Source organism: Scleropages formosus, chromosome 24, assembly GCF_900964775.1.
Source record: "Scleropages formosus chromosome 24, fSclFor1.1, whole genome shotgun sequence".
Taxonomy (NCBI): domain Eukaryota; kingdom Metazoa; phylum Chordata; class Actinopteri; order Osteoglossiformes; family Osteoglossidae; genus Scleropages; species Scleropages formosus.
Genome location: NC_041829.1, coordinates 1,686,789 through 1,708,313, shown reverse-complemented (window position 1 = coordinate 1,708,313; position 21,525 = coordinate 1,686,789). Strand labels below are relative to the sequence as shown.

The following is a 21,525-nucleotide window of genomic DNA, read 5'->3' as shown; positions in this document are numbered from 1 at the left end:
ATGTCTAAGACTGCTTCCTGGAAGGAGGACATGTCCACTAGATTGAGGAGTTTCTCAAAGTGTTGCTTATGACCTTGCATAACAGTTGACACAGTATTACACCTTAAGCTGTGGAGGTTCTGTAGTTCTGCAGAATAGCTTTGAAGTAATTTGAAAGTCTTTTTTGTCATTGACTCTTCAGACTCCTTCTGTGCCTAAACTTTTGCTTCAGCAATAACATCTTGCCACAGCCCTTTTGGCTCTCTGGTACCTCTGAGCCAAATCAAAAGATCCCCTTGAAAGCATTGCCTGTAGGAAAAAAAAAAAAAAAAAAAAGTATTCAGGCATCTGCAAGAAAAATTTTCCTTCAAACTTGAAGAATGTCATGGCCTTTTACTGTAATAGACCAAATATCACATGCCATCCCTCTATAATAAATACAAAAAAACAATGTACAATGTCATAGAAAATTTATTTAGTTTTGCACTTTTTGCCAAAACTCACAAAAGGCAGAGATACGTGAAAAACCTTAAATTTGCTGAAAGAAAAGAACAATGACAGACATCAGATATGTTGGAACAAAAAAGATTAAAAAACAATCATTTATTGGGTACAGAAAATCTGTAAGCTCTATTTTCTTGACTGGATGCAAATATGAACAATGTTAAGAGAAAAGTAAGCATTGAGCTATTGCACAGAACAATCTATTGTTGAATCTCATAGCCTAGGGGGTCCAGGCCCTGGTCCAGCAAGAGCAGGGATGACTCCCTCAACTTCATCAGGAACTTGCGCAGTTCTTCTTTAGAGAAAACCTGACCAAGAAAAGGTTCAGCATTGGTTTCTGCATTCTTATCCAGGATTTGCAAATCCAGCCCCAGTTGTAAATCTGGATATTTTGGGCGGATACTGACCCAAAGGCAGACACTACTGCCCAGCATACAGGTGATCCTCGACGCATGACGGGGTACTGTTCTGACACCACGGTCATTGATGGATTTTAATGCAAGTTGCAAACTCATGAATTCTGTTATACAGTGAGACTGTTACATTTTTCACTAATTTCATGTATTCTTGTTAAAATACTAATACACAATGACATGCAATGATACGATATTGTCTGCGTCTTATGCACCTTACGCACCTACTTGAACGATGAACCTCGGTGTAGCAAGTGGTAGGGAATAAACTAGGTTTGCTTGAGACTCATGTCTGCAGCTATGTCTCCTTCTCTCAACGTAATGCATAAATTGTACTTTTGCTGAGATGTACGTTGCGTTGGACAAAAGCGTCTGCTAAATGAATGAATGTAAATATAAAAACACTACAGTATTTTCACTTTCATTTCTAAATTTGTCTTCCACTTTTTGCTTGCACCAGCAGAAAACTTGCCAGCCATTGTTTTATATAAAAAAAAAAAAATTGAATGGAATAACAAAGAAATCATTCTTCAGATAAAATGCACGTTTTTGTAAATAAAATGCTATCGAGAGTTTGCCACACCAAGTCCTTAAAACATGGGTGCCTTGTGGTAGCATAGCCAGCAGATGTTATCCCAGAGCCAAAGGAGCAGTCGTTGTTAGATGTTATGACTAAATGCTGGGACACAAAAGTAATAAGGTTCATTGGACAGCCATCTTAAGGCCTGGTTGTTGGAAGTCACAGATGTCATAAATCGAGGACTGCCTGTATCTAGTCCTCTGCTTGAGGTTTCCAATGGGATGCTAGCAGCAATTTCATTAATAGATGGACCCTTTTCCCCCCCAAGGTGAATGGTACATTTGAGACTCAATATGCTTTCTAGTGTAGTTGAACATCAAATCAAATGACTAATGTTCCTTAGTTCACCACTGTCTGTCACTAAAGGCAAGACCTAAAATTGGAGATGACGGATACAGTTCTGCGGCATTAGTCGATTTGTGTGTACAAAGCAGAGTGTGCATAGTTGTGCAAGTGTGTGTACCTGGTAGAGGCGGTGCTGGTCAGAGGCAACAATGTCAGCCAGCTGTAAGCTCTCCTGGTACTGCTCAGTGCTGTGTAATACAGTGTGCAGTAGGAAGCACATCATGGGAAGGCAAAGACGGCGCAGCATTGCCATCTGGTGGGTGCGCTCAGGGTCCTCCTCGCCATCCTACAGGCAGAAAGTGCCAAAAACACAGAAAGACATGACCCTATGTGCAGAATCAAGTGCTACCTTCATCAACACTCACTCAAACCAGCATAGGTAAGAAGACATATAATGACACTCAACTGCCTGCACATGAGGTAAAGTCATGAGTAGGGAAGATCAGGGGTTTCCCTGTCTCACAACAAGGTACTCCTCAAAAAGTAGGCCCAGCTCACCTCCCTGACATCCACCATCCAGCCCCCATCCACAAACAGCAGTACATTGTAGATCCTCTCCTTAACATCGTCTGTCAGAGCCTCCAGCCGGCTCTTCCAGTTATCATACTCTATCTACAAAACCAAGATTAGGGAAACACTCAGAACAGTTCCTGCAACTAACTCAGACATTGCAAAAACAGCAAATACAGTCCTGGTCAAGATGCTAAAGTATTCCAGGTTTATGGTGAAGATTTTCATTGCTGTGGGTAAAGTAGTGAACTTCCTACCTTGTATTCCTTCTCCTTCAGCTCATGGGCTACCTTCTCTGTGAACTTAGCCTGGGATGAGAGGGTGGGCTTCTGTGGGGGTGAGTTCATGTTCTTGAACCACTCATTGAAGGCTTCATGGGCCTCCTGGAAGGACACAGTTACACAGCTAAGTCAGAAGGCTGGAATGCAATAATACAGGCTGGAGGTCAATGTGGCATATAGGGTATTGGATGTTGTAGGGCTTGGCGACTGATTGCTCTTTTCAGACAGAAGAACAGGATTCATTCCTTCACACTTTTTTTGAAAGAACTCAAAAAAGATGGCAAAATGGGTTCAGTAAACACAGTAACTTTAATAATGTTCTTTAGTACTGAGCTAGAACAAAACAAAGCCTGAGTTGTCCCAGAACATAGTTAAAAATGTCTGCCACAGAATGTGGGCCTGGGACCAAAGATGTACTGTATTCTTTGCAAAAAAATAATTTGTTTCACTAAATGCTCAGCTACAGAAGCTTACATAATCTTCATCTGTTGGCCAAATTTGATCATAAGACAAAAGAGGCAACAAAAGAGGCATTTAAATGTTTTGTCCATGTCTGACATGTAACTTTATTTTCCTAAGCTTCCTTTTTTAACATTCACACATAAAACCTACACAAATGGCCAGCTAGCTTCACTCTCCTAAGCTTTTAAATTTACATTTACCTTTATTCACTTACACATTTTTCACCAAAGCGATACACAACTCTGAGAAACACCCTGAAATCACTCATTCCATACGGGCCTTCTAGTTAAGATTAAAATGGCAGTGAATCAGAACTCTGTGCATTTGTGCGGATCAGCATCACTAGCATGAGGCACTCACCAGGTAGGCACGGATACAGAGGTGCTCTCGGATGGCATTCTCATCCTCAGCTGGCAGAGGTGTGTCTGCGCCCTGTTCCTCCCACTGCCTGTAGATCTCCCGCATGGAATCTTCAGGCACCCTGGCAAACACCTCTTTGGCTGCATCGTGCTTCTTGGAGGCTTTTGGACAGAGATGAGAAGGTCCAGATGACTGACACAGAGCTGCTAATCAAGCAAAATAAATGCAGGGGGAAGTGCTTCTTCCTCAGCTCTACTGCACCTACTGACTAAAAGGGACACAGAGTCATTACAAAGCAAACTTGACATATCAGTACTTACCTGGAATGGTTCTGGCTGCTGAAAATTATCTTCCCAGGCAAATTCAGATGTAAATACATTGTTATATAATTTTCAAGGTTTAAACCTGAAGGTGGTACTGGATTACAAGGTCAAATAACCAAGACATCCCGTAGTCTGCAAATGAAAGGTCAGTCCATCTCGGGATCCCGGCTTACCCAGAAACCTCCTCATAATGGCATTACTCTGCTTTAGGGCTTCGGCACGTTGTGATGGGTCAAACACTAGCCAGTCGATCACATCTACTTTCCTCTGGTCCTCCTGAGAATAGGGGGGCGGCAGCAGACAAACAGGCATGATATTTCAAACCAATTGCTGAAGTGCAGTGAAGTCCTGGAATAACTTACTCTTAGAAGCTCAAAAGCCCCCCATTACTATGCCAGTGTGATTCAAAAAAGTGTATGTGTATTGTCCTGACCTCAGAGGTACCAGTGTCCAAAGCAGGGGTGAGGTCATGATGCGCAAAGTCCTCCACATCTCTTTCACGGATGTTTTCAACAACTGTCTTGGTGACCGCAGCCACATCCAGCCCTGGGAATTGACCAAAGTCCATGCTGAACTTTCTTCCACTTCCTGTACTCAAGTCTCACCCTCCTCCCTCAGTGGCATTCCCTTGTCCCCATCTGGTCCTCCCAGTTTCCCTCTGTCCAGCCAGGCACCTTCTGAATTGCTTTCCTTTACTTTCTCCACCTGTACCTTCATTAACTCATCCCCTCTTCTTCCTGAATCCTTCCTTTGTTCCCACCTCTTCCCAATTCTACACCAGTCTCTCCTTTATCTCAATTCTACTCTTTCAATCAACACAACATGCCCTTAGTTTCCCACTCTCCAAACCCATGTTCCCCTCTTTCTCTAAACCCTGCTTCTTCCTGGCCCCTCCCTCTTTTCAGTCTCTTCGCTCCTGTGCTCTTTCTGCACCCACCTGCTTCCCGGGCAAGCTCCAGACAATGCTTGCGCTGCTCCGTCTCAGTCACAGATTCAAGGAAGTGTGCATACTGGGACACTGCCATATCTTGAGGCAGGTGGCTGACATAGAAAGCGATGAGGTCTGTGTGCTTCTCACTGATCAGCAGCTAGTTTAAAGTCACACACACACAACTTTATTAGGTCCAAACAACTCAACTGTCCACTTCTAGAACAATATAAAGGTTTTTCAAAGGATGTACCTGGAGGTAAGCCTTCAAAACATCTACAGTAACCTCCTCCTGGAAAATGTACAAAAGAAACATTTAAGTGTTTGAAAGAAACTATGAATATGCTAGAAAATCTTCTGAAAGTAAAGGACAACTGAATGGAAAGTGAAAAATATGGTGAATAGCAACTGAAAAAGCATTTCCAAGACTGCTGACTGGCATGGTGGTGGCACTGTGGACCTACCTTGAGCTGCATGCCCAGGCTGCGGTAAAACAAGAGCAGGTGAGTCATGAAGCGCAGCAGATGGGAGGGCAGGGGCACACCAGAACTCAGCCAATCACTGAACTCATCGAGTAGGCCTGCAATAACACATTGCACTTAACATCCTATATCATTTCTTCCTGGCAAAAGAAACATGTTTTTGATAGTTTGGTCAGTGGTTACACTATCTAGGGCCACTTAGAGTAGACCACAGCAGTTTGACCACTGACCACACGTGCCTACAGTGGGGAAAAAAAACCCCTGCTGTTCACTTTACCATATTATATTACATACAGTATAACAGCAAATAGGAATAGAGGGGTAAATAGAAGCTTTATTAATCCTGAAGGAAATTGCACTCTAATAGCTGACAACTCTAAAGCGAAAGTGACCCGGAAGACACATGGAAGGAGTATGTGGGAAAAGTGAGCCTACCATCCAGGTCTCCTAGGATGACAAACTTCTGTATTACATGGTAATGCTCCCTGGTCTCTGCCAGCACTCTCTGTGGAGGGCAAACCAACACTGAGCATAATGAACAGCATGATTAACGGCAGTTACTACTGGGCCCAAGTCCAATTCTCACCTTTGATTCAGTGGCCTGTAGCTCCTCAAACACCTTCTCTAGTGTCCAGCTGACAAAAACAACCACAACAAAATGGAAACAGCGTTAAGGCAGGGTTACCAGTAGGAGTTCAACAATGACAGTAGTAACATCATCTATTACTATATACTGCATACACAAAAACTTAAGAAAACTGTTTGCAGTAGGTCATGGGATCTGCAAATGTGGACAATTTCCCTACAGACTTGTCCTGCTCTGGGTTGTACTCATACTTTGCCTCAAGGTACTCCCGGGGTAACTCCTCCAGCTCTTCGCTGGCCATGCCAGAGGAGCGCAACTCCTGCTCCACCAGGGTGTCCACCAGCACACGGAAGTAGGCCCACACAGTGTCCTCCCATGTCTCACACACTGGCAGCAGCTGGGCAAGAACCAGCAACAAGGTCACTAAACGTGTATGGCCACAGCCACGCTAAGGTAGTTAGCAGCCAGCCGGCTTCCAAGGGACCTGTATTTGTCAGAGCATACACGATGGTAGGGCAGCTGGTCAACTGTGAGTCAGAATTGTGTTCTATACCTGTTTCAGGTTCCCACTGAGTGTAGCGTAAATGGCCCGCTCATATCTGTTGAACTGCTCCTGGAGGAAGGAGAAGGAAAGAAAAGATAAGAAAAGAAAAGAAAGAAAAAATACAGCTCGATTCTGAGAAGGGTGGATTTGTGTCAAGAGGCCAAAAGTTATCATCCTCGCATGCAAACAGTCCCAGTACCACCTGGAAAATCACACTCTGAGCTGAGTGCTTCACACAAAATGCACAGTTCAAATTACATTAGCTTGCAGCACATTTATGTTGAAACAATTTTGTACTGAGGAACACCAGTTCTGGTGTAGGTACTACAGCAGGCGCAATTTTGCTCCCTTTATTTGACAGTTTGCGTTAGCATTGTCAGGACTGAACTAAAGAACTGAATACAGTTATTTAATTGATAAAGGTGGAAATAACAATGCTAAAAAAAGTGTGCACCATCTGCACCAAAGCCCAGGAGATACAGGGGTTCACCAGAACCAGGATTGGGAACCACTTGATTCACTGTTTACCACTATGGCAGAAGCTCAGGAACTAACAGGAAGCATGTCAACATACAAGAACCAGTGCTACTCTGGTGGGAGGGAAGCTCACCTCTTCTGCCATCCTCCAGCAACACACCTTCCACACACAACGCTGAGGGTTTCCCTCAACGGGCTGCAGCTCTGCACCCCCTGTGGAATCCCAAACACAAAGAAACAGTTACCTTACACTATATACGTACCTTAACATAACATTAGGTAGTGCGCTGCTTAAAAAAGTCGAGCTGCAATAAAAATCATTCAAGAAAGCAACCAGCTTACTGCCTGAAACAAATCTAATTCTGTGACTGCAGCTCACCTCCATTTATGTTGGGGTCATGATACAGTTTCCAACCTTCCAGTGTGGCCGCCCTCCAAGCCTGTCCACAGCGCTTGCACAGCCGCTGTGCCTACAGACACACGCGGTCACCAACGACAACAACACATGATCACATAGACAAATTGGACTGTTCAGTGTAGCAGGGCTCACCTCATCTGTCATGCCTGCCCGCACGAGGGTGAAAAGGTACTTGAGCAGTCGAGCATCATCTTCCTGATCCAGGTCAGCCAGAGGACGCTTCTGACGAATAGGTGCATCAGGGTCCTGCAAATGCAGACACAGTTGTCACGCATGAGCCAGGTGGTGCTGGAAGCCACACAAAAATTACAGCAATGACTTGTGCAGCGCATCAACAGTGACTTTGGACACTTGGCCACCACACATGCACAGTTTGACACTACAGCCGTGTCTCTCACCAGCTCAGTGACCAGGGGCCGATTGAAAGCCGTGTGGGTTGTGACTCTCCTTTGTTTCAGGGTGTGTAATGTGTTCTCCCTGCAGAACAAAATTAAAGTATTTTAGCATTGTAAATATTTTTCCAGAACCTCCTGACAACTACAAAATTCAGAAAGGAGACCCATAAGAAAGAAAAACTCCTTACCAGTAAACTGATTTAGCATAGAACTCTATGTTGTCAGAGAAATCCCCTATTTCATCCTTTGAAATGCTCTCCAACCAGTCCACAACAAGCTTGAATAAATTTAAACACACACCACTTAGGAATAAAACTTTCATATAAAGACAATACATACACACTATCACAGCAGTATATGCTGTAAAATGTAGCCAATGTTAGTCCTAGTGCCTTGTCTTCTGTAGAGTCACATGACAGGATGTAAGAAGACTGCTTCCCAGGAGGAACAATTTGGTCATATTTCAGAAACAAAAATCAAATAAATCATCACCGATTTTGTCATACTTTTCTGACTAGCTGTAGCTTGTCATAGGGTTTCATGTCAATTTTAACAGGTAACAATGATCAGAAGAGGCAGCTCTACCTGACTCTGACGCACTAGGGAATCTCTGTGGAACAGCTGCTCCATCACCAGTTTCTCACTCTCACTGGGTACCTATGAGGCAGACAGGTCCAAAAGATGACCTTTCAGCATGCCCACACGCACACTGTAACAGAGTGCACTGCTTTTTACGTACATCTCACAGTAACAGTATGTGCTGCTCCCCAAAGCCAAAAAGCGTCAAAAACAATTCATAAGCTAGTTATAACCTAATAACAGCCCGACACAATCAGCCGCTTACTGTTGAAATCTCTGTAATAGGAAGAAGGATTAGAACCCAGGAAGGACATGACAATAGGCCGGAACCTCCACATCCCTGGAAATGTAACAAAGCATGCAGTCTCTGAGGATATACTTACAGTTACATCCATCATATCATCTTCCAGAGCAGATTGGATACGATCCCTGGAGAAGATAGATCTGACATAAGCATCCATGTCACGGTTACATGGCAGCGTTTGCCTCAATTGCAGACAAGACCTTACAACAAACTGCTCTATCAAGGGGTCTCAAAATTAATCATGACCTGCTTTCTTTCTGCCAGTGATTCACCAAAACAGTCCCAAAACCACAACTAGTCCAGGAAGTAAACTACTTTTACTTGTTGACCCATCAGCATTCATACTGACATTGAACATACAGTGAATTCTCCCTGGACACTTGACATGAGTTTAAATTTGTAATAATGACCACCAAGATAAATAATACACCAAAACACCGTACATTAACCAATCCCAACACAGCACAGCTGCATTTCTTAGTTAATAATAAAAAAACTACTTGTGTTGAAGTCAGCCACAGGGACACACACCACACATATTACCTGTACAGAGAAGTAATAAGACGCCAAGTCACCATCTCCTGTTGCAACAGCCACCTCACACTGGCCGTCTTAGAGAACTTCTGTTGCCCAGGCGTAGCCCTGAGAACAATCCTCTGTAGTGTGCCCACCTGAAAACAGTGTAGACAACCCTCAAGCTTTACTGCTGAGGAGCCCCCTACAGGTAGCCCATAGAGAGCTGTGAGCAGGCAGCTGCACAGGTCACAGACCTCTGTGAGCGTAGGTCTCACTGTTTCAAAAATAAAACAAAAACAAACAAACAAACAAGCAAGCAAACAAACAAAACCCATGTTGCAACAATTGAGTTGCAGCAGGCTGATCATGCAGTGTGGTATTTCTTAATACATAGTCAGAAGTTATCAATGTCTTCAAAGATCATTTTAAAGTTTACAATAGGCAGACAGACCTATATACAGTAAAAATGGTAGCAAGAACAATAGCTTCTAATAATCCTACTGAAAAATGCATTTCTTTACAAATACATAGCGTTTAATTTGATGAGTCTACAATCCTTTTGCAGTTTGACTCTTTCAACAGAGGGATACAGTAGTTTACAACAAAGCTTTCACACTAGATTACAAATACCATGTGAGTCCAAACAATATGCCTTCCCTACAGTAGTAGCTGACAGCTTTCACAATGAAAGCAGCATAGTAACTGTGCCATACACGTCTATGACTGTACCTTGTCTTGACATACGGTCTCATACTCCTCCAGCAGATCAAAGATGGCACTCGAAGAGTGTCTGAGGTAGGAGTGCAAGAATTCTGGGAAGAGGCTGACAGAAGCTGTGAAGCCAGCAGTCACATGCACAGGTCAGCATGAAATCAGTTTCTTAATTTTACATGTATTCGTTTAGCAGGTGCTTTTCTCCAAAGTGTCATATATCACAAAGAAAATACAATGTGTGCATTACATTAGCAGAAAGAGACTTAGATGAAGATGCGTGATTCTACAGTACAGCTTATTTTTCACCATTTAAACCAATGTTCACACTTGAAGCCGCATCAAACTTTATCCGAATATAGACAATTCCTAATCACCTTCCTAACAAACATTTATGTTACATTACAGGAGTAGCTGCATGGTTTATCCGTCGTTTAACAGGTATGATTTCAAAGTTATAGTACATGAATATTTACACATTCCATTAACTTAAGAGATCATGGGTGAAGTGAGTCTAGAAGAGGTGAGTTTTAAGACCCCTTTTAAATGCGGACAGAAATTCAGCAGCTCTGAGAAAGGGAAGTTGTTCCACTACATCGGAGCTAGAAGCAAGAACCTTTGTGCTTTTGGAACTTTTGTGCATGGGACCACCAAGTAATGCATCCAGTGTTTTATACATACCCTTTTTGTGTATTTTTTGACTATAGGCGAAACACTGTACTTTGGCTAGGAAACCCTACTGTGTGATTATGAGCAGACATACAACCCATCACTCCTCCACATTCCACCCCCCAAGGCTGCTAAGGACTGAGGACTTCAAAGTGACTGTATGTATGTATGTGTATATAATATATATATATATATATATATATATATATATATATATATATATATATATATATATATATTATATATACACACACAAGTATGTACATTTAATCTAATTCTTACTTACTTTAAATGTTTTCTGCTGCTGTGCTCTGAGGGTTGCCACACAAAATTTCATTGTATTGTATACAATGACAATAAAGTATCTTAATAAAGTATTTTATTTTGATGAGGGTCAAGAGCATTTGTAAACATGCGTATCTAAGTGTAACTCAACATGCATGTTTCCTCAATTTTAAGCCAATGATTGTTTGAGTGTGTGTACCCGCACTGACCAGCCTCTCCTGGGTCTTCCTCTTTCATCATGACAGCGCTCATGTTGATGTCATCTGTGAATGAAGCTTCGCCCAAGCCTGAAATGGGGGATGGATAGAAGCTGCTGGTCCAGTTGCTTTCATCTAGGTTCTACAACAGGAAACATATAAAGGACACTGAATCATAGAAACCGGCCCACTAACTACACACTGAATTGCAAAAATATCCCTCATTCTTTACTGTACTCTACAGGCAGATACTCTAACTATGAGGGCCAGTAAAACAGCAGCAGCATGTCGAACGCCATTTTATATGCAGCTCACAGTCTGCGTTCTCTTTAAACTGAACTCTGAAGTCATTGCCGTGGGGGAGTTGACAACTCACCATACTGGTGCTGCCCAGAAGGCGGGGAGTATGCACAAAGCGAGGTGACCTGCTCCCAGTCCCCAAAATGGCTGACACATCTGGATTCCGTACTGCGCTCCTTGGGGTGACTGCAAGTTTGTTTAAAAGAAAGTGTTAGTTAAGTTTCACTGTTTTGTTGTCAGAACAACTAGAATCATGGATGTCTTTGAACACTGATGTTCTCACAGAAGCCTTGAAAACATCAGTCACAACTATGCTCAAAAGAGACTCCCTGAAGAAATGGTCCTTCCTTGTGAAAATTTATAAGGTGCTGTTGAGATAAGTTCAGTCATCACCTGGTTTAAAACCCTTTTCTGACCCTTTCCAATCTGGCTTCATACACCAACATAGTATAGAAATTACAACGTAAAAGTTACTAATAAAATCTACTGATTGCTACCAATCCTGGTTCACTTTCTATTCTATTTTTTTCTTAGATCTCAGTGTGCTTTTGACACTCAATCATTACATTTTACTACCCCATCTTGAAACTATGTCTGGAGTTTTGGATATTATGCTTAAGTAGTTATATCTTACACTCCGCACTTTCCATATTCCTCTCAATAATTTGCTTTCTGAAATTGGTGTCCCTCAAGCCTCAATACCAGGTTGTATGCTTTTTAATGTGTACATGTTCTTGTTCACATACTGAAACATAAAAGCTTGAGCTGTCATACTGATACTCAAAACTACAGCCACAGTAAATGTTACCCTGAAGTAGCTGTCTCAGGATTTTGATACTGGATTCTTATATCAAACCCTAGTTAACTCAAAACTTTGCACATCTAAACTGACAAGGCTGAGGTCAGGCTTCTTGGCACCCTCCATGACTTAAGCAAGTTAAATGCTGAATCTATAATCTCTCCTCTGTAATTTCTATTGCTGTGTAATAAAATGTATCATAAAAAGTTTGTTTACTCAATTTTCAGGATAATCATTTTAATAATTGATAATGGCAGCCCTAGCCCAAAATGTGGAATTCCCTTCCCAGCACTGATTCCTCTGCTGTGGGGACCTTTAAATCCAGGATTAAGACTTCAGTAATAATTGTCAAAGATACAGTAAGAGAAAGGGAGGCCTCTGAGCAAACAGAAACAGGGAGAAAAACCAGAAAGGACTGAGGAAGACAACTCACATGTCTGCTTAAAGAGTGATCCAGGAGTGTGGCGTATCAAGGGCCGTTCCGGAGTGATGGCAGCTCCAGGAGAGTCATTCCGTGGAGAGGGGACTGGAACTCAGTTAGGGGTTAACAACAGTAACACCACCTCACATCATGTAGCAGCAAGTCATGTGGGAGGATCGATATGTGTACAGCACTGTGGTATATACTGTTTTGCAAATACATCTCTTATTTGTGACCATATCTCACTAAAAAATACCTTTTTCTCCAGAAATGTCACTGCACAAGGAAACAAACCCACTTCAGCTTGAAATCTTTAAAAAGTTACAAAAATAAGTTACATACTATATTAAACATTTAAAAAGTCTTTTATGCATGTAAAAGGTATTCTTTGAAACAGACACACTATACTCACTAAGGGAGAGAAGTAAAACTTGCAGAAAATGATAATGTGAATTATACACAATTTTGCTTCAACTTATGAACACAATTGTGACCAGAAGTCTGTTCGTGACTTGAATTTTTCTCAACTCCAAGTACTACATCACAATCTACAAAAGCTCAACACTACTGACATCCCTCCATTTATTCTCATGTTAGGTTCTACAAGAAACATTAGATAATGCTATATTGCATTCAACATTTGTTGTAAGACTTATATCTGTGTTTCTCCTGTAATTCAGGTGTCACAGGAGAATGCCGCCATGACGGACAAGAAGTACCTTGCTGAACTGGGAAAATCAAGCTACCATACAGCAACAATGGCATTGTTACCTGTAACCTGAGTTAGAAGTCTTATTTAATCTAGAATGTCAAGGAGGGGTGGGCACCCATTGGCACTTGGAGGTTTTTTCAGCCTTAACTTTCATTTAGGAGTTTTTTCTTCCTTTCTTTCTCAGCCAATAGGCATATCTATAGCTTTATAAAAGCATTGATAATGTATCATGCTAGTCTGTAGTTAAACGCCTTCCTTGTTTTGTTGTCTGTATGTTTTTTTGCTTTATGCCTGTGTTCAAGTGCTCTGTGTCACTGCGTGAGAAGAGCACTCTATAAAAATAAATTAACTGAATGAAACGATAGAGTGAGCAAGTTGCAGTGTAACGGAAACATGATTACAGATCACAGCATGAAAGTACCAAAAATAAACATGTCTCATCTGCAACACAACTGGCCATGAGAAAGAAGCCAATTCCCTACATAAACATGCTCGTCAGCATCTGATCACTTTCAGTTTCCAATCAAAATACAAACTTTCCTCCATTTGTAAGGATACACGCAACCTTTTTGTGGGAGCTTTTTCTGCGTGCTGCCCTGGTGACCTCTGCGTCCCGCACCACTGGGGACATCAACACATTCTGAGCCCTGGTAAAGACAGAAGAAACGTTCAGAGAAAAACAAACCAAACAAAACACATGCCCTGCTGTCTCAGTGAGCAGAGCCAGAGCGCTACTTCATACACCATTTACACTGTGAAACTGCACCACCCAAGTTCTTTTTGAGATATATTACTTCATATATACACAGGTGGTGGCACAGTGAGTAGTGCTGCTGTCTCACAGCACCTGGGAGGTGCAAGAGGACATGGGTTCGATCCCTGCTCAGTCTGTGTGGAGTTGCATGTTCTCCCCGTGTCTGTGTGGGTTTCCTCGCACAGTCCAAAGACATGCTGTTCAGGTTCCCCCTAGTGTGTGAGTGACAGAGAGAGTCACTGATGTATGGATGAGTGACCCGGCCACTGTAAGCAGTGTACCTAGCAGTGTAAGTCACCTTGGTGAATGGTGTGTGAGCTGGTAATAGAGTTCATGATTGGAAGTCGCTGCGGAAACCGTCTGCTAAATAAATAAATGTAAAAAATTGTGTACCTATATGTGGATACATGCATGTACGTACATGTTAATACCGGTCCAAACTAGAGATAGTTCAAGAAAGCAATCGACTGATGATGGCGTACGTTTGTGTTATGGACAGAGACTACAGTGACCAAAAATCATCATGTTTCATTATCAGGTTACATTATTTATTATATTGCCAGATGAGGACGTGACCAAGTGCAAGTCCATCCATCATGTGTAACTACGATTTAAAACATTTGACACGCGGATCGTACGTAACGTGCATCTCGCTCGGCTGCCACCAGCAGCACCACGTTCCAACAACTGATTGTTTACCAATACCGATTCCCTTTACAATTACATGATTGAAATTTCGAAAAGAGTTCCCTAACCATCAGTTCAAAGTTTACAGTGAGGAGGGGGAGAGGTGTCGGTCAGTGCAGATCGTTACCACTCCATATCTCCGCCGCTTCTTCACTCTGGTAGCGACAGCATACAGCGAGCTCCAGCTCGGGCTCCTCTTCTAGACTTCTCGTTCCCGCTCGCCAGGCACCGCAGTCGAGCGCCGAGCACCTAGATGCAAACTTTTACAAGACCATTGTGGGCTTGTATTCGTAGTCATCTACCGCTCGTGTTTTAGCACATCGGTCCAGTTTAATTTGAAAACAAAAAAAAATGAAAATGTAAGACTGGCTTTCAAAATAAACCTCTAGAAATATTATTTGAGCACGATCGATTACATCTAAGCGCAGTCAGATGCACGACCTCTGACGTAAAGGCGTGACGCAGAGGTCACGTCGAAGTCTTTTTCACAGCAGGTAGCGCCCTCTAGCACAAAGAAAGATAATACAGCATGTGGTGAGTCTTGAGTGGTGAGACTTGAAACAAGACACTTAAATTATTTATCCATTTTGGTGCATCTTGTTTTGAGGTTTTCTCTGTTTGTCAAACGTATTCGTTTATCAAAACCTAGTTAATATGGGCAGCTTTCATTGTTTTAGTTTTAAAAGTAAAAAACTAGAACCGCCTTTGTGTCCTCTCTGAACTCACTTTTCTCCCCTAATTATTTACCAAATATGAACTAGCTGCATAAGTTATATTCAAATTTTTGATGGAATACAGTTCATGTGATTGACATCCCCTGGCAGAATGACCTGTTTTCAAGGTGATCACATATATAAAACATCCAAGATGTAGAATTTAACTGCAAATACACATTTGCGCCTTTATTTTATGTGATTAATCAGTTTGAAAAACTTGGAAAAGCATTTTACAGATCAAATCCTTCTGTTGATGCAATGCGCTATTTTTACCCTCTGATGTACGGAGAAAAGTGCCTGCTAAATGAACAAATGCAAATTACAGCTCACATTTGTAGTAATGCTTAATGTCAAAAATGTCATTTTTCAACATATCTCACTATTTAAAGATGTTTTGCTAGAAGCCAAGACATTCTGTAAATGAATACTTGAAGATATACAGAACTATAAACGGAACGTTTTCCTGTTTCCTGGGCTCAGAGGGAGGAAGTCCTATATCAATCTTCCATTTTTCCGGCTCCTCTGTAGTCAAGGCTATTTCAGGATATCATGTTGCTGACAGCGGTGCTCCAACCAATGGGGGGGGTCACACCCCAGTGCTGGCAGGAGGGGTGGGTGGGGGGTATTCTGCCTGTCCAGGTTCCTTCGGGGGAGCCACTTGCAGATGTGCTATCTGCATGCATTTTGTTAGCTGCTGTGCTTCCCTGACCCAAACAAAACTTGTAGATCTTCCCTTCAACACTCGGTCATGCAAATTTGGCCTTTCCCCTCATTGCTTCACCTGGTCTTAGTTCTCTTATTTTCTACCGTTTCCCCACTGTTATCCAAGTGGTACCTTTCAGCAAGCTCCTGCAGCATGGGGCCCAGCCATTACTCCTGCTAAGGTATGAGTGCTCCTCCCATCAGGCATATTAGCATGGTTCTGTTCTGTAGGGAGTGGGGGCGCAGTGGGCTTGGCCTGGTCCTGCTCTCTGGTGGGTCTGGGGTTCGAGTCCTGCTTGGGGTGCCTTGTGACGAGCTGGCATATGTATCCACCTCCCCCCACCCCCTGGCTCTGTGTTAGGATCCATTTTTCTGTGACCCCCCTTGGGACAAGCGATTTCAGACAGTGTATGTATACGTTCTCCAGGGAACAAGATCAGGGTAATGGGCTGTCACAGGGGGCTTCACACTTCCACACAGTCATGCCAAAGCATATCTGGCGGCCAACACGCAGTCACAAGTTCCATTTTGGCAAGTTACCTTCCACTGGACTGCAAAGGACAAATGGATAGATACCCAATTTGGACATCTCAGATGAGCTCCCCCTCTCATTCAACACACACTCATTTTGAGTAAAAATATGGAGATAATCCTTTTAAGATTGAGTAGTTCAAAACAGACATAGTACTGACCATTGGAGGAATCCGTTATGACCTGTTTTACATTAACATTTCATATTCCTTTTCATTGGTTGATTTTTAAACACTGAAACAGAACAGTTTTGCCTCAGAGTTGGGTGATGTTGCTATTCTTTTTTCACCCACAAAACAAGAAAACTATAGCGAATAAAGCAGCGAAACACGCCAAACATTCAAGCCACAGGATGGCTTCACTGAGAGCCCTTGCATGGCAATCCAATTTATTGAACTACAGATGCTTGGTTATACAAAATTGCACCACTTTTAATTAAGGCTTTTTAAGTTTACATTTGGCCACCTCAGAAAAGCAGATGTTGCTTTTCAAATCATGTGGCTCTGCAATGGGACATTAACACATGACTTTACATCCAAGAATTTTTTTCCTTTTTTGTTTCAATGCATATAAAGCAACAAGGCATTCTTTTAAATTACTGAGTAGTCAAAACCAAAAAAGAAAATCTTGAAACTTCCTCTCCCCAACAACAAGTAACTTTTTAAAAAATAAAGTTAACATTCTCTACTGGCAAACCCAAAAACAATCATCCACCAACAAGCATCTCAACCCAAATATTAAAGAAATGGTCACGAACAGGCAATTGTGTTTACTGGACCCAGGTATTTGGTTTAGGCCTTGAAATTACAGGTTTGCTAGCAGGCAATTGGGGGGGGATATAAATCTACAGTGGCTAAAAAAATGGAAAGTGAAATAAATGGTATTTTTTATTTTTCTTATTAAAAACTCTTGTTTTAAAATATATATACTCCGTGTTGTAGTTCAGGGATTCTAATAAGGTGGACGTGGCAGTTGATTTAACCTCAAAGTCTGAACTGGAAGATAGAAATGGTCAAGATAGCAATGGGGGGTGTCAGTTATTTGTTTGAACACCCTCAGAGTTTTGGTCTCACGTAAACTGCCACATCCCCCCAGATAGAATCTCTGTTGTAAACCCCACTGTAAAAACATTTCTGTAAACAAAAGAAAAAAAAAAAAACAAAAGGATGATCTGACTTCAGCTGGGCTCTCCTGAAAGAAAAACATTCGAAGGCAACATCTTAGGCTAAAGACAATATAACAGTAACAGAATATTTTTCTTAGATCATTTTAATTGCTATCTTACAATAAAATCAACTGCTGTTGCATTATAGCATCTTGGCGTGAAATCAAAAAGTAAAAAAAAACCCACAGGGAAAAGAAAAAAGGGAAATGCACATACAAAATACCAAAGGAGCAAAGTTAGTCGTATGAAATAGGCTATATAGGCGCTCTTTGGACCTCTATCTTTGCTAAAATAGTGGTGTTTTTAAATATTACATTGCTGCAGTTACCACGGCAAATGCGTGGCAACCCACACAGTTGTTAGACTACAGTTTCTTAAATTTACAATAGTGGTGAAGAAATAATTCTCCATTAGTAATAATACTGTGTGTAGGCTGTGGATGTTTTTCTGTTGCATATGGTTAAAAGATGAGGGGGGGGGAAAAAAAAAAAAAAAAATCTCTTTTGCGACTCTGTAGGGTGATTACAGTTATCTGTGTGCAAAAAAATGGACGTAGTAGCTTTGAATTTGGTTGGTGGTTTTCTTCTGTTAAAGGGCATCACCACAAAGGAAAAGTCCATCCGATGTTATATTTAGTAAAGTTGGAATGCTGGCACTGCTGGAGAGGACAGCAGATGATCAGACCTACAGAGAAGGAAAAGAAAGAAGTCAAGCATTCATGCTGAGGTCAGTCACAGAATGATCTACGATGACTTGGTACTGTCCACCAGAGGAAAATGAGTACATAAAATGGGAGAGACCGTCCAGTGAAAACCAACAGAATGACATCTTGAGTGAGAAGAGACCATGGTCAATGAACAAACCTGAGACCAGGGGGGGAAAGAAGAAAGAAAAGACTGCTACTACCTGCCCATGACCCCCCACCCCACTCCACACACCCACCTGGCTCAGAACAACAGTACAGGTGACTATTAGAGCAGCTGGCAAGTGGACTTTCTGCGTGCTTTGCCCTGAACTGGGGTTTTTCTGTTGATTTGCCGGACCAGGTCATAGAAGATCTACAAGAATAATAAAAACAGAGCAGAGTGAAATTAACATTTTCCATGCCTTCATTTTGCCTTAATGATGTACAGGTCTCACACATCCAAATTCAGGAAGTATGCAGCACAAAAAGGATCATCTCAACAAGCACTGTCAGCAGGTGCTAAACATTTTGTGAAGCATTGCTGTAATAGTGTATCATTAGTCTGCAAAATGTAAGCAGCTCCCACAAAAATACAGATATGCTTCAGTTTAAGGTCACATGCCCTCAGGCTTGAAAAAGGATAAATACTGTCTGCCACAACATCCACAGAACAACAAGCTCAACAGTAATGTATAAAGTCCACACAAACATATTTGCAAAAAGGCTGGTCGCAGTCTTGCATTTTAATCCATATGACACTGCAGGGAAAAATATTCACATTTTTTTTAAAAAAAAAAAATTCCTTTACTTAAGTCAAGCACAACCAGGAGAACAAACCCTCAGGGACACCATGTTGTGAAACAAGACAATTATCCTTGCTATTGCTGAATGAATGGGAAAATGTGCATTCGAGACAATCAAGTGGCTGGAAGTAAAAGGCCTTCATCATAAGCAAAGGCAACAGCTCAGTGTCACTTTATGTGGCTACATACACCAGTGTTTGTGGATAAGGGAGTATTTTTTTTCCAGGTCCATCTACCACCCACTATCACAGAAGCTTTTCATGTTGGCCAAGTACCAATTTGCCTACTGGCTGCATTGCAATGTATTTAAAACTGGCTTTAACATTACCTAGACTTGTAGAACTGGAAGCTAACTTGGGCTGATGGTCTGAAATCATAATGTGTTGGAAACCACATGGTTGAGACTCATTAAACTAAGTAATCCTGTGCAATAGAATAGAGCTGAAGATTTAGAAGATTCTTCCCAATTCAGAAGATTAAATGTATGCAACCATTTTAGTTTCAATACTGAAATGTATGAGCATAACTGATCTACTGAACACCGACCCTCCAGGAAGACCATGGACCCTTTGCAACTTATTTAATAAGTTCCACACTACTCAGTTGAATGAAGTGGACCAATAATGAGACACCATGAGCCTCCTATTAAAAGGCAACAATTTAGAGATGGAATAAGCACCTGCCCATTACCCCCCTGTCCTCAGAGGCACACTCAAACTCCACCTCCTTAATTTGTAGATCTGCTGAAGAACACAGTGTGCGTTGATGCTTTTAGAGGATGGGGGGGTGCTTACGGCTGAACCGAAGAGAACCCTTTTGTAAGCAGTTCCATTCTGCCTGGGCTGACTCTTACATAAGCCTCCCCTACATCCAGCAGCTTGGGTGGGTAGCCTTTCAACAACAGACAGCCTCTGTGCAGTGCTGGGAGTGAGTCAGGCCAGATAAAGGGACATCACCGCCTGACAATAGCAACCTTCGTGAGGCCCGGACCTTGTCCAGACAATAGCAGGCCCTCAGGATCACTGGAGCGTGACGCAAGCTCAGCGTGGCTCAGGCAAAGCTCGCTGACAGTGGGCCGCAGCCGGAGACAAAAGGAGGACACTCAACCCAGGGCCTGGGAAATAAGCTCTTTTACTCTAGCTCTCCAGGGCAGACAGTTTCTTGTACTTCAGCTCTTCTGCCAACGAGGCACTGATCTCATAATTATGAATCCTGGAATGTTGACATCCTCTGATTTGAGCAATCTGCCTGCTAAATGAACAAGCCCCTGAATGTACATATACCTACATAGGAAGTATGTGTCATCCTTTACTTAGCTGACATCTTTATCCAAGGGTTAGGTTTATGCAATACACTACTTACAGCAATTTACCCACTTATACAGCAAGGTATTCTCAATTTATCAACTGAGTCAATACCTTAAGAGAACTAAAGCAAGAAGTTGGATTTAAATGTAAAACCTTCATGTCGCAATGGAACATGCCTAAGATCCATTACAAATTATCAAAGAAATGTTAGATTTTCATTTCTCCTGGTATACTGATAGGTCCAGAAGACTGTGGTAACACGATATACCAGTCATGTCCTACTTTTCCAGATGTGAAAAGTAAGACTATATCTGCATCCTACAAACACTGGCATTTTAATAAAAAGAAAAAAAGGAAAATCATAAATCAGTTTATAAGCAACTTGTACGCCCTGGTGCCCACCTCGTTGACGTTGATCTTAGACTTGGCAGAGGACTCCAGGAAGGCGCAGCTGTTCCACTGGCGGGCCAGGTTCTGGCCCTGCTCCTTGCCCACTACCCGCTCATCCTCCAGGTCACACTTGTTGCCCACTAAGATCATAGGAACCTGGCAGGAGAGGGGAATGGAAAGGTGAGATGAGTATGTGCTTGCTGAGCTTGGCAGAACAACTGACTGGTGTCAATCAAACAATGAGGTCAAATTTCAGGTGGTACTTTGTACAAGTAAAATTTTAAAATGCTAGAAAGAATGTCAGAGTACACATGCTAGTTAATGCAGTTTTCTGTAATCAAGCTCAGAGAAACTGCATTTCAAAGCCTAAAACCAAATGCATTATTTTCTTAATATATTTCATGTATTGTGTCTGCAGAAAAAGTGCATATTCACCAACATTGTTGGACACAGACGTGCGACATCCAAAGAGGTCCTATCCAGTTAGAATTAAAAGCATTTTTCCTTAACTACAACACCATCATCTTCCCACAAGGCCTGAAATGAATATCCCGTGTTTATGGCTCTGCTTATGAAGTTCATCTTTTTCACATTAATTTGTTATGCACCATATCGTATTAAACCTCAAAAGTTATAAGATGGCAAATTAAAAAAAATAAAATCATTTAACATCATTTACAGCAATACCCACTGTTTATCACTGAT

At 41.9% G+C, this 21,525-nt stretch overlaps 2 protein-coding genes across 3 annotated transcripts in view; both read right to left on the bottom strand.

The window, feature by feature from the left end:
- Positions 1-576: 576 nt before the first annotated feature.
- Positions 577-14,958, bottom strand: nup107 (nucleoporin 107). The gene is made up of 28 exons (XM_018755636.2): positions 14,649-14,958; positions 13,639-13,727; positions 12,381-12,473; positions 11,225-11,334; positions 10,861-10,990; positions 9,716-9,819; positions 9,014-9,141; positions 8,550-8,595; positions 8,173-8,244; positions 7,776-7,864; positions 7,591-7,669; positions 7,325-7,438; positions 7,154-7,244; positions 6,908-6,987; positions 6,307-6,366; positions 6,005-6,150; positions 5,754-5,802; positions 5,603-5,672; positions 5,150-5,265; positions 4,939-4,977; positions 4,695-4,845; positions 4,191-4,303; positions 3,931-4,033; positions 3,435-3,595; positions 2,589-2,714; positions 2,320-2,433; positions 1,940-2,107; positions 577-791 (listed from the first exon to the last, which is right to left on the bottom strand). Exons 1-28 carry the CDS (start codon positions 14,654-14,656, stop codon positions 684-686), a joined length of 2,757 nt encoding a protein of 918 aa, XP_018611152.2. The 5' UTR covers positions 14,657-14,958; the 3' UTR covers positions 577-683.
- Positions 14,959-16,841: 1,883 nt separating this feature from the next.
- LOC108936546 (ras-related protein Rap-1b) overlaps positions 16,842-21,525 on the bottom strand; it is a 46,701-nt gene continuing 42,017 nt past the window's right edge. For both annotated transcript variants that reach the window (XM_018755968.2, XM_018755969.2), the window contains exons 6-8: positions 20,833-20,976; positions 18,578-18,693; positions 16,842-18,319 (exon numbers count right to left, since the gene is read on the bottom strand). In XM_018755968.2, coding sequence (XP_018611484.1) covers positions 18,607-18,693; positions 20,833-20,976 — 231 coding nt within the window. In that variant the 3' untranslated portion in view covers positions 16,842-18,319; positions 18,578-18,606. The remainder of the gene's footprint in view (positions 18,320-18,577; positions 18,694-20,832; positions 20,977-21,525) is intronic.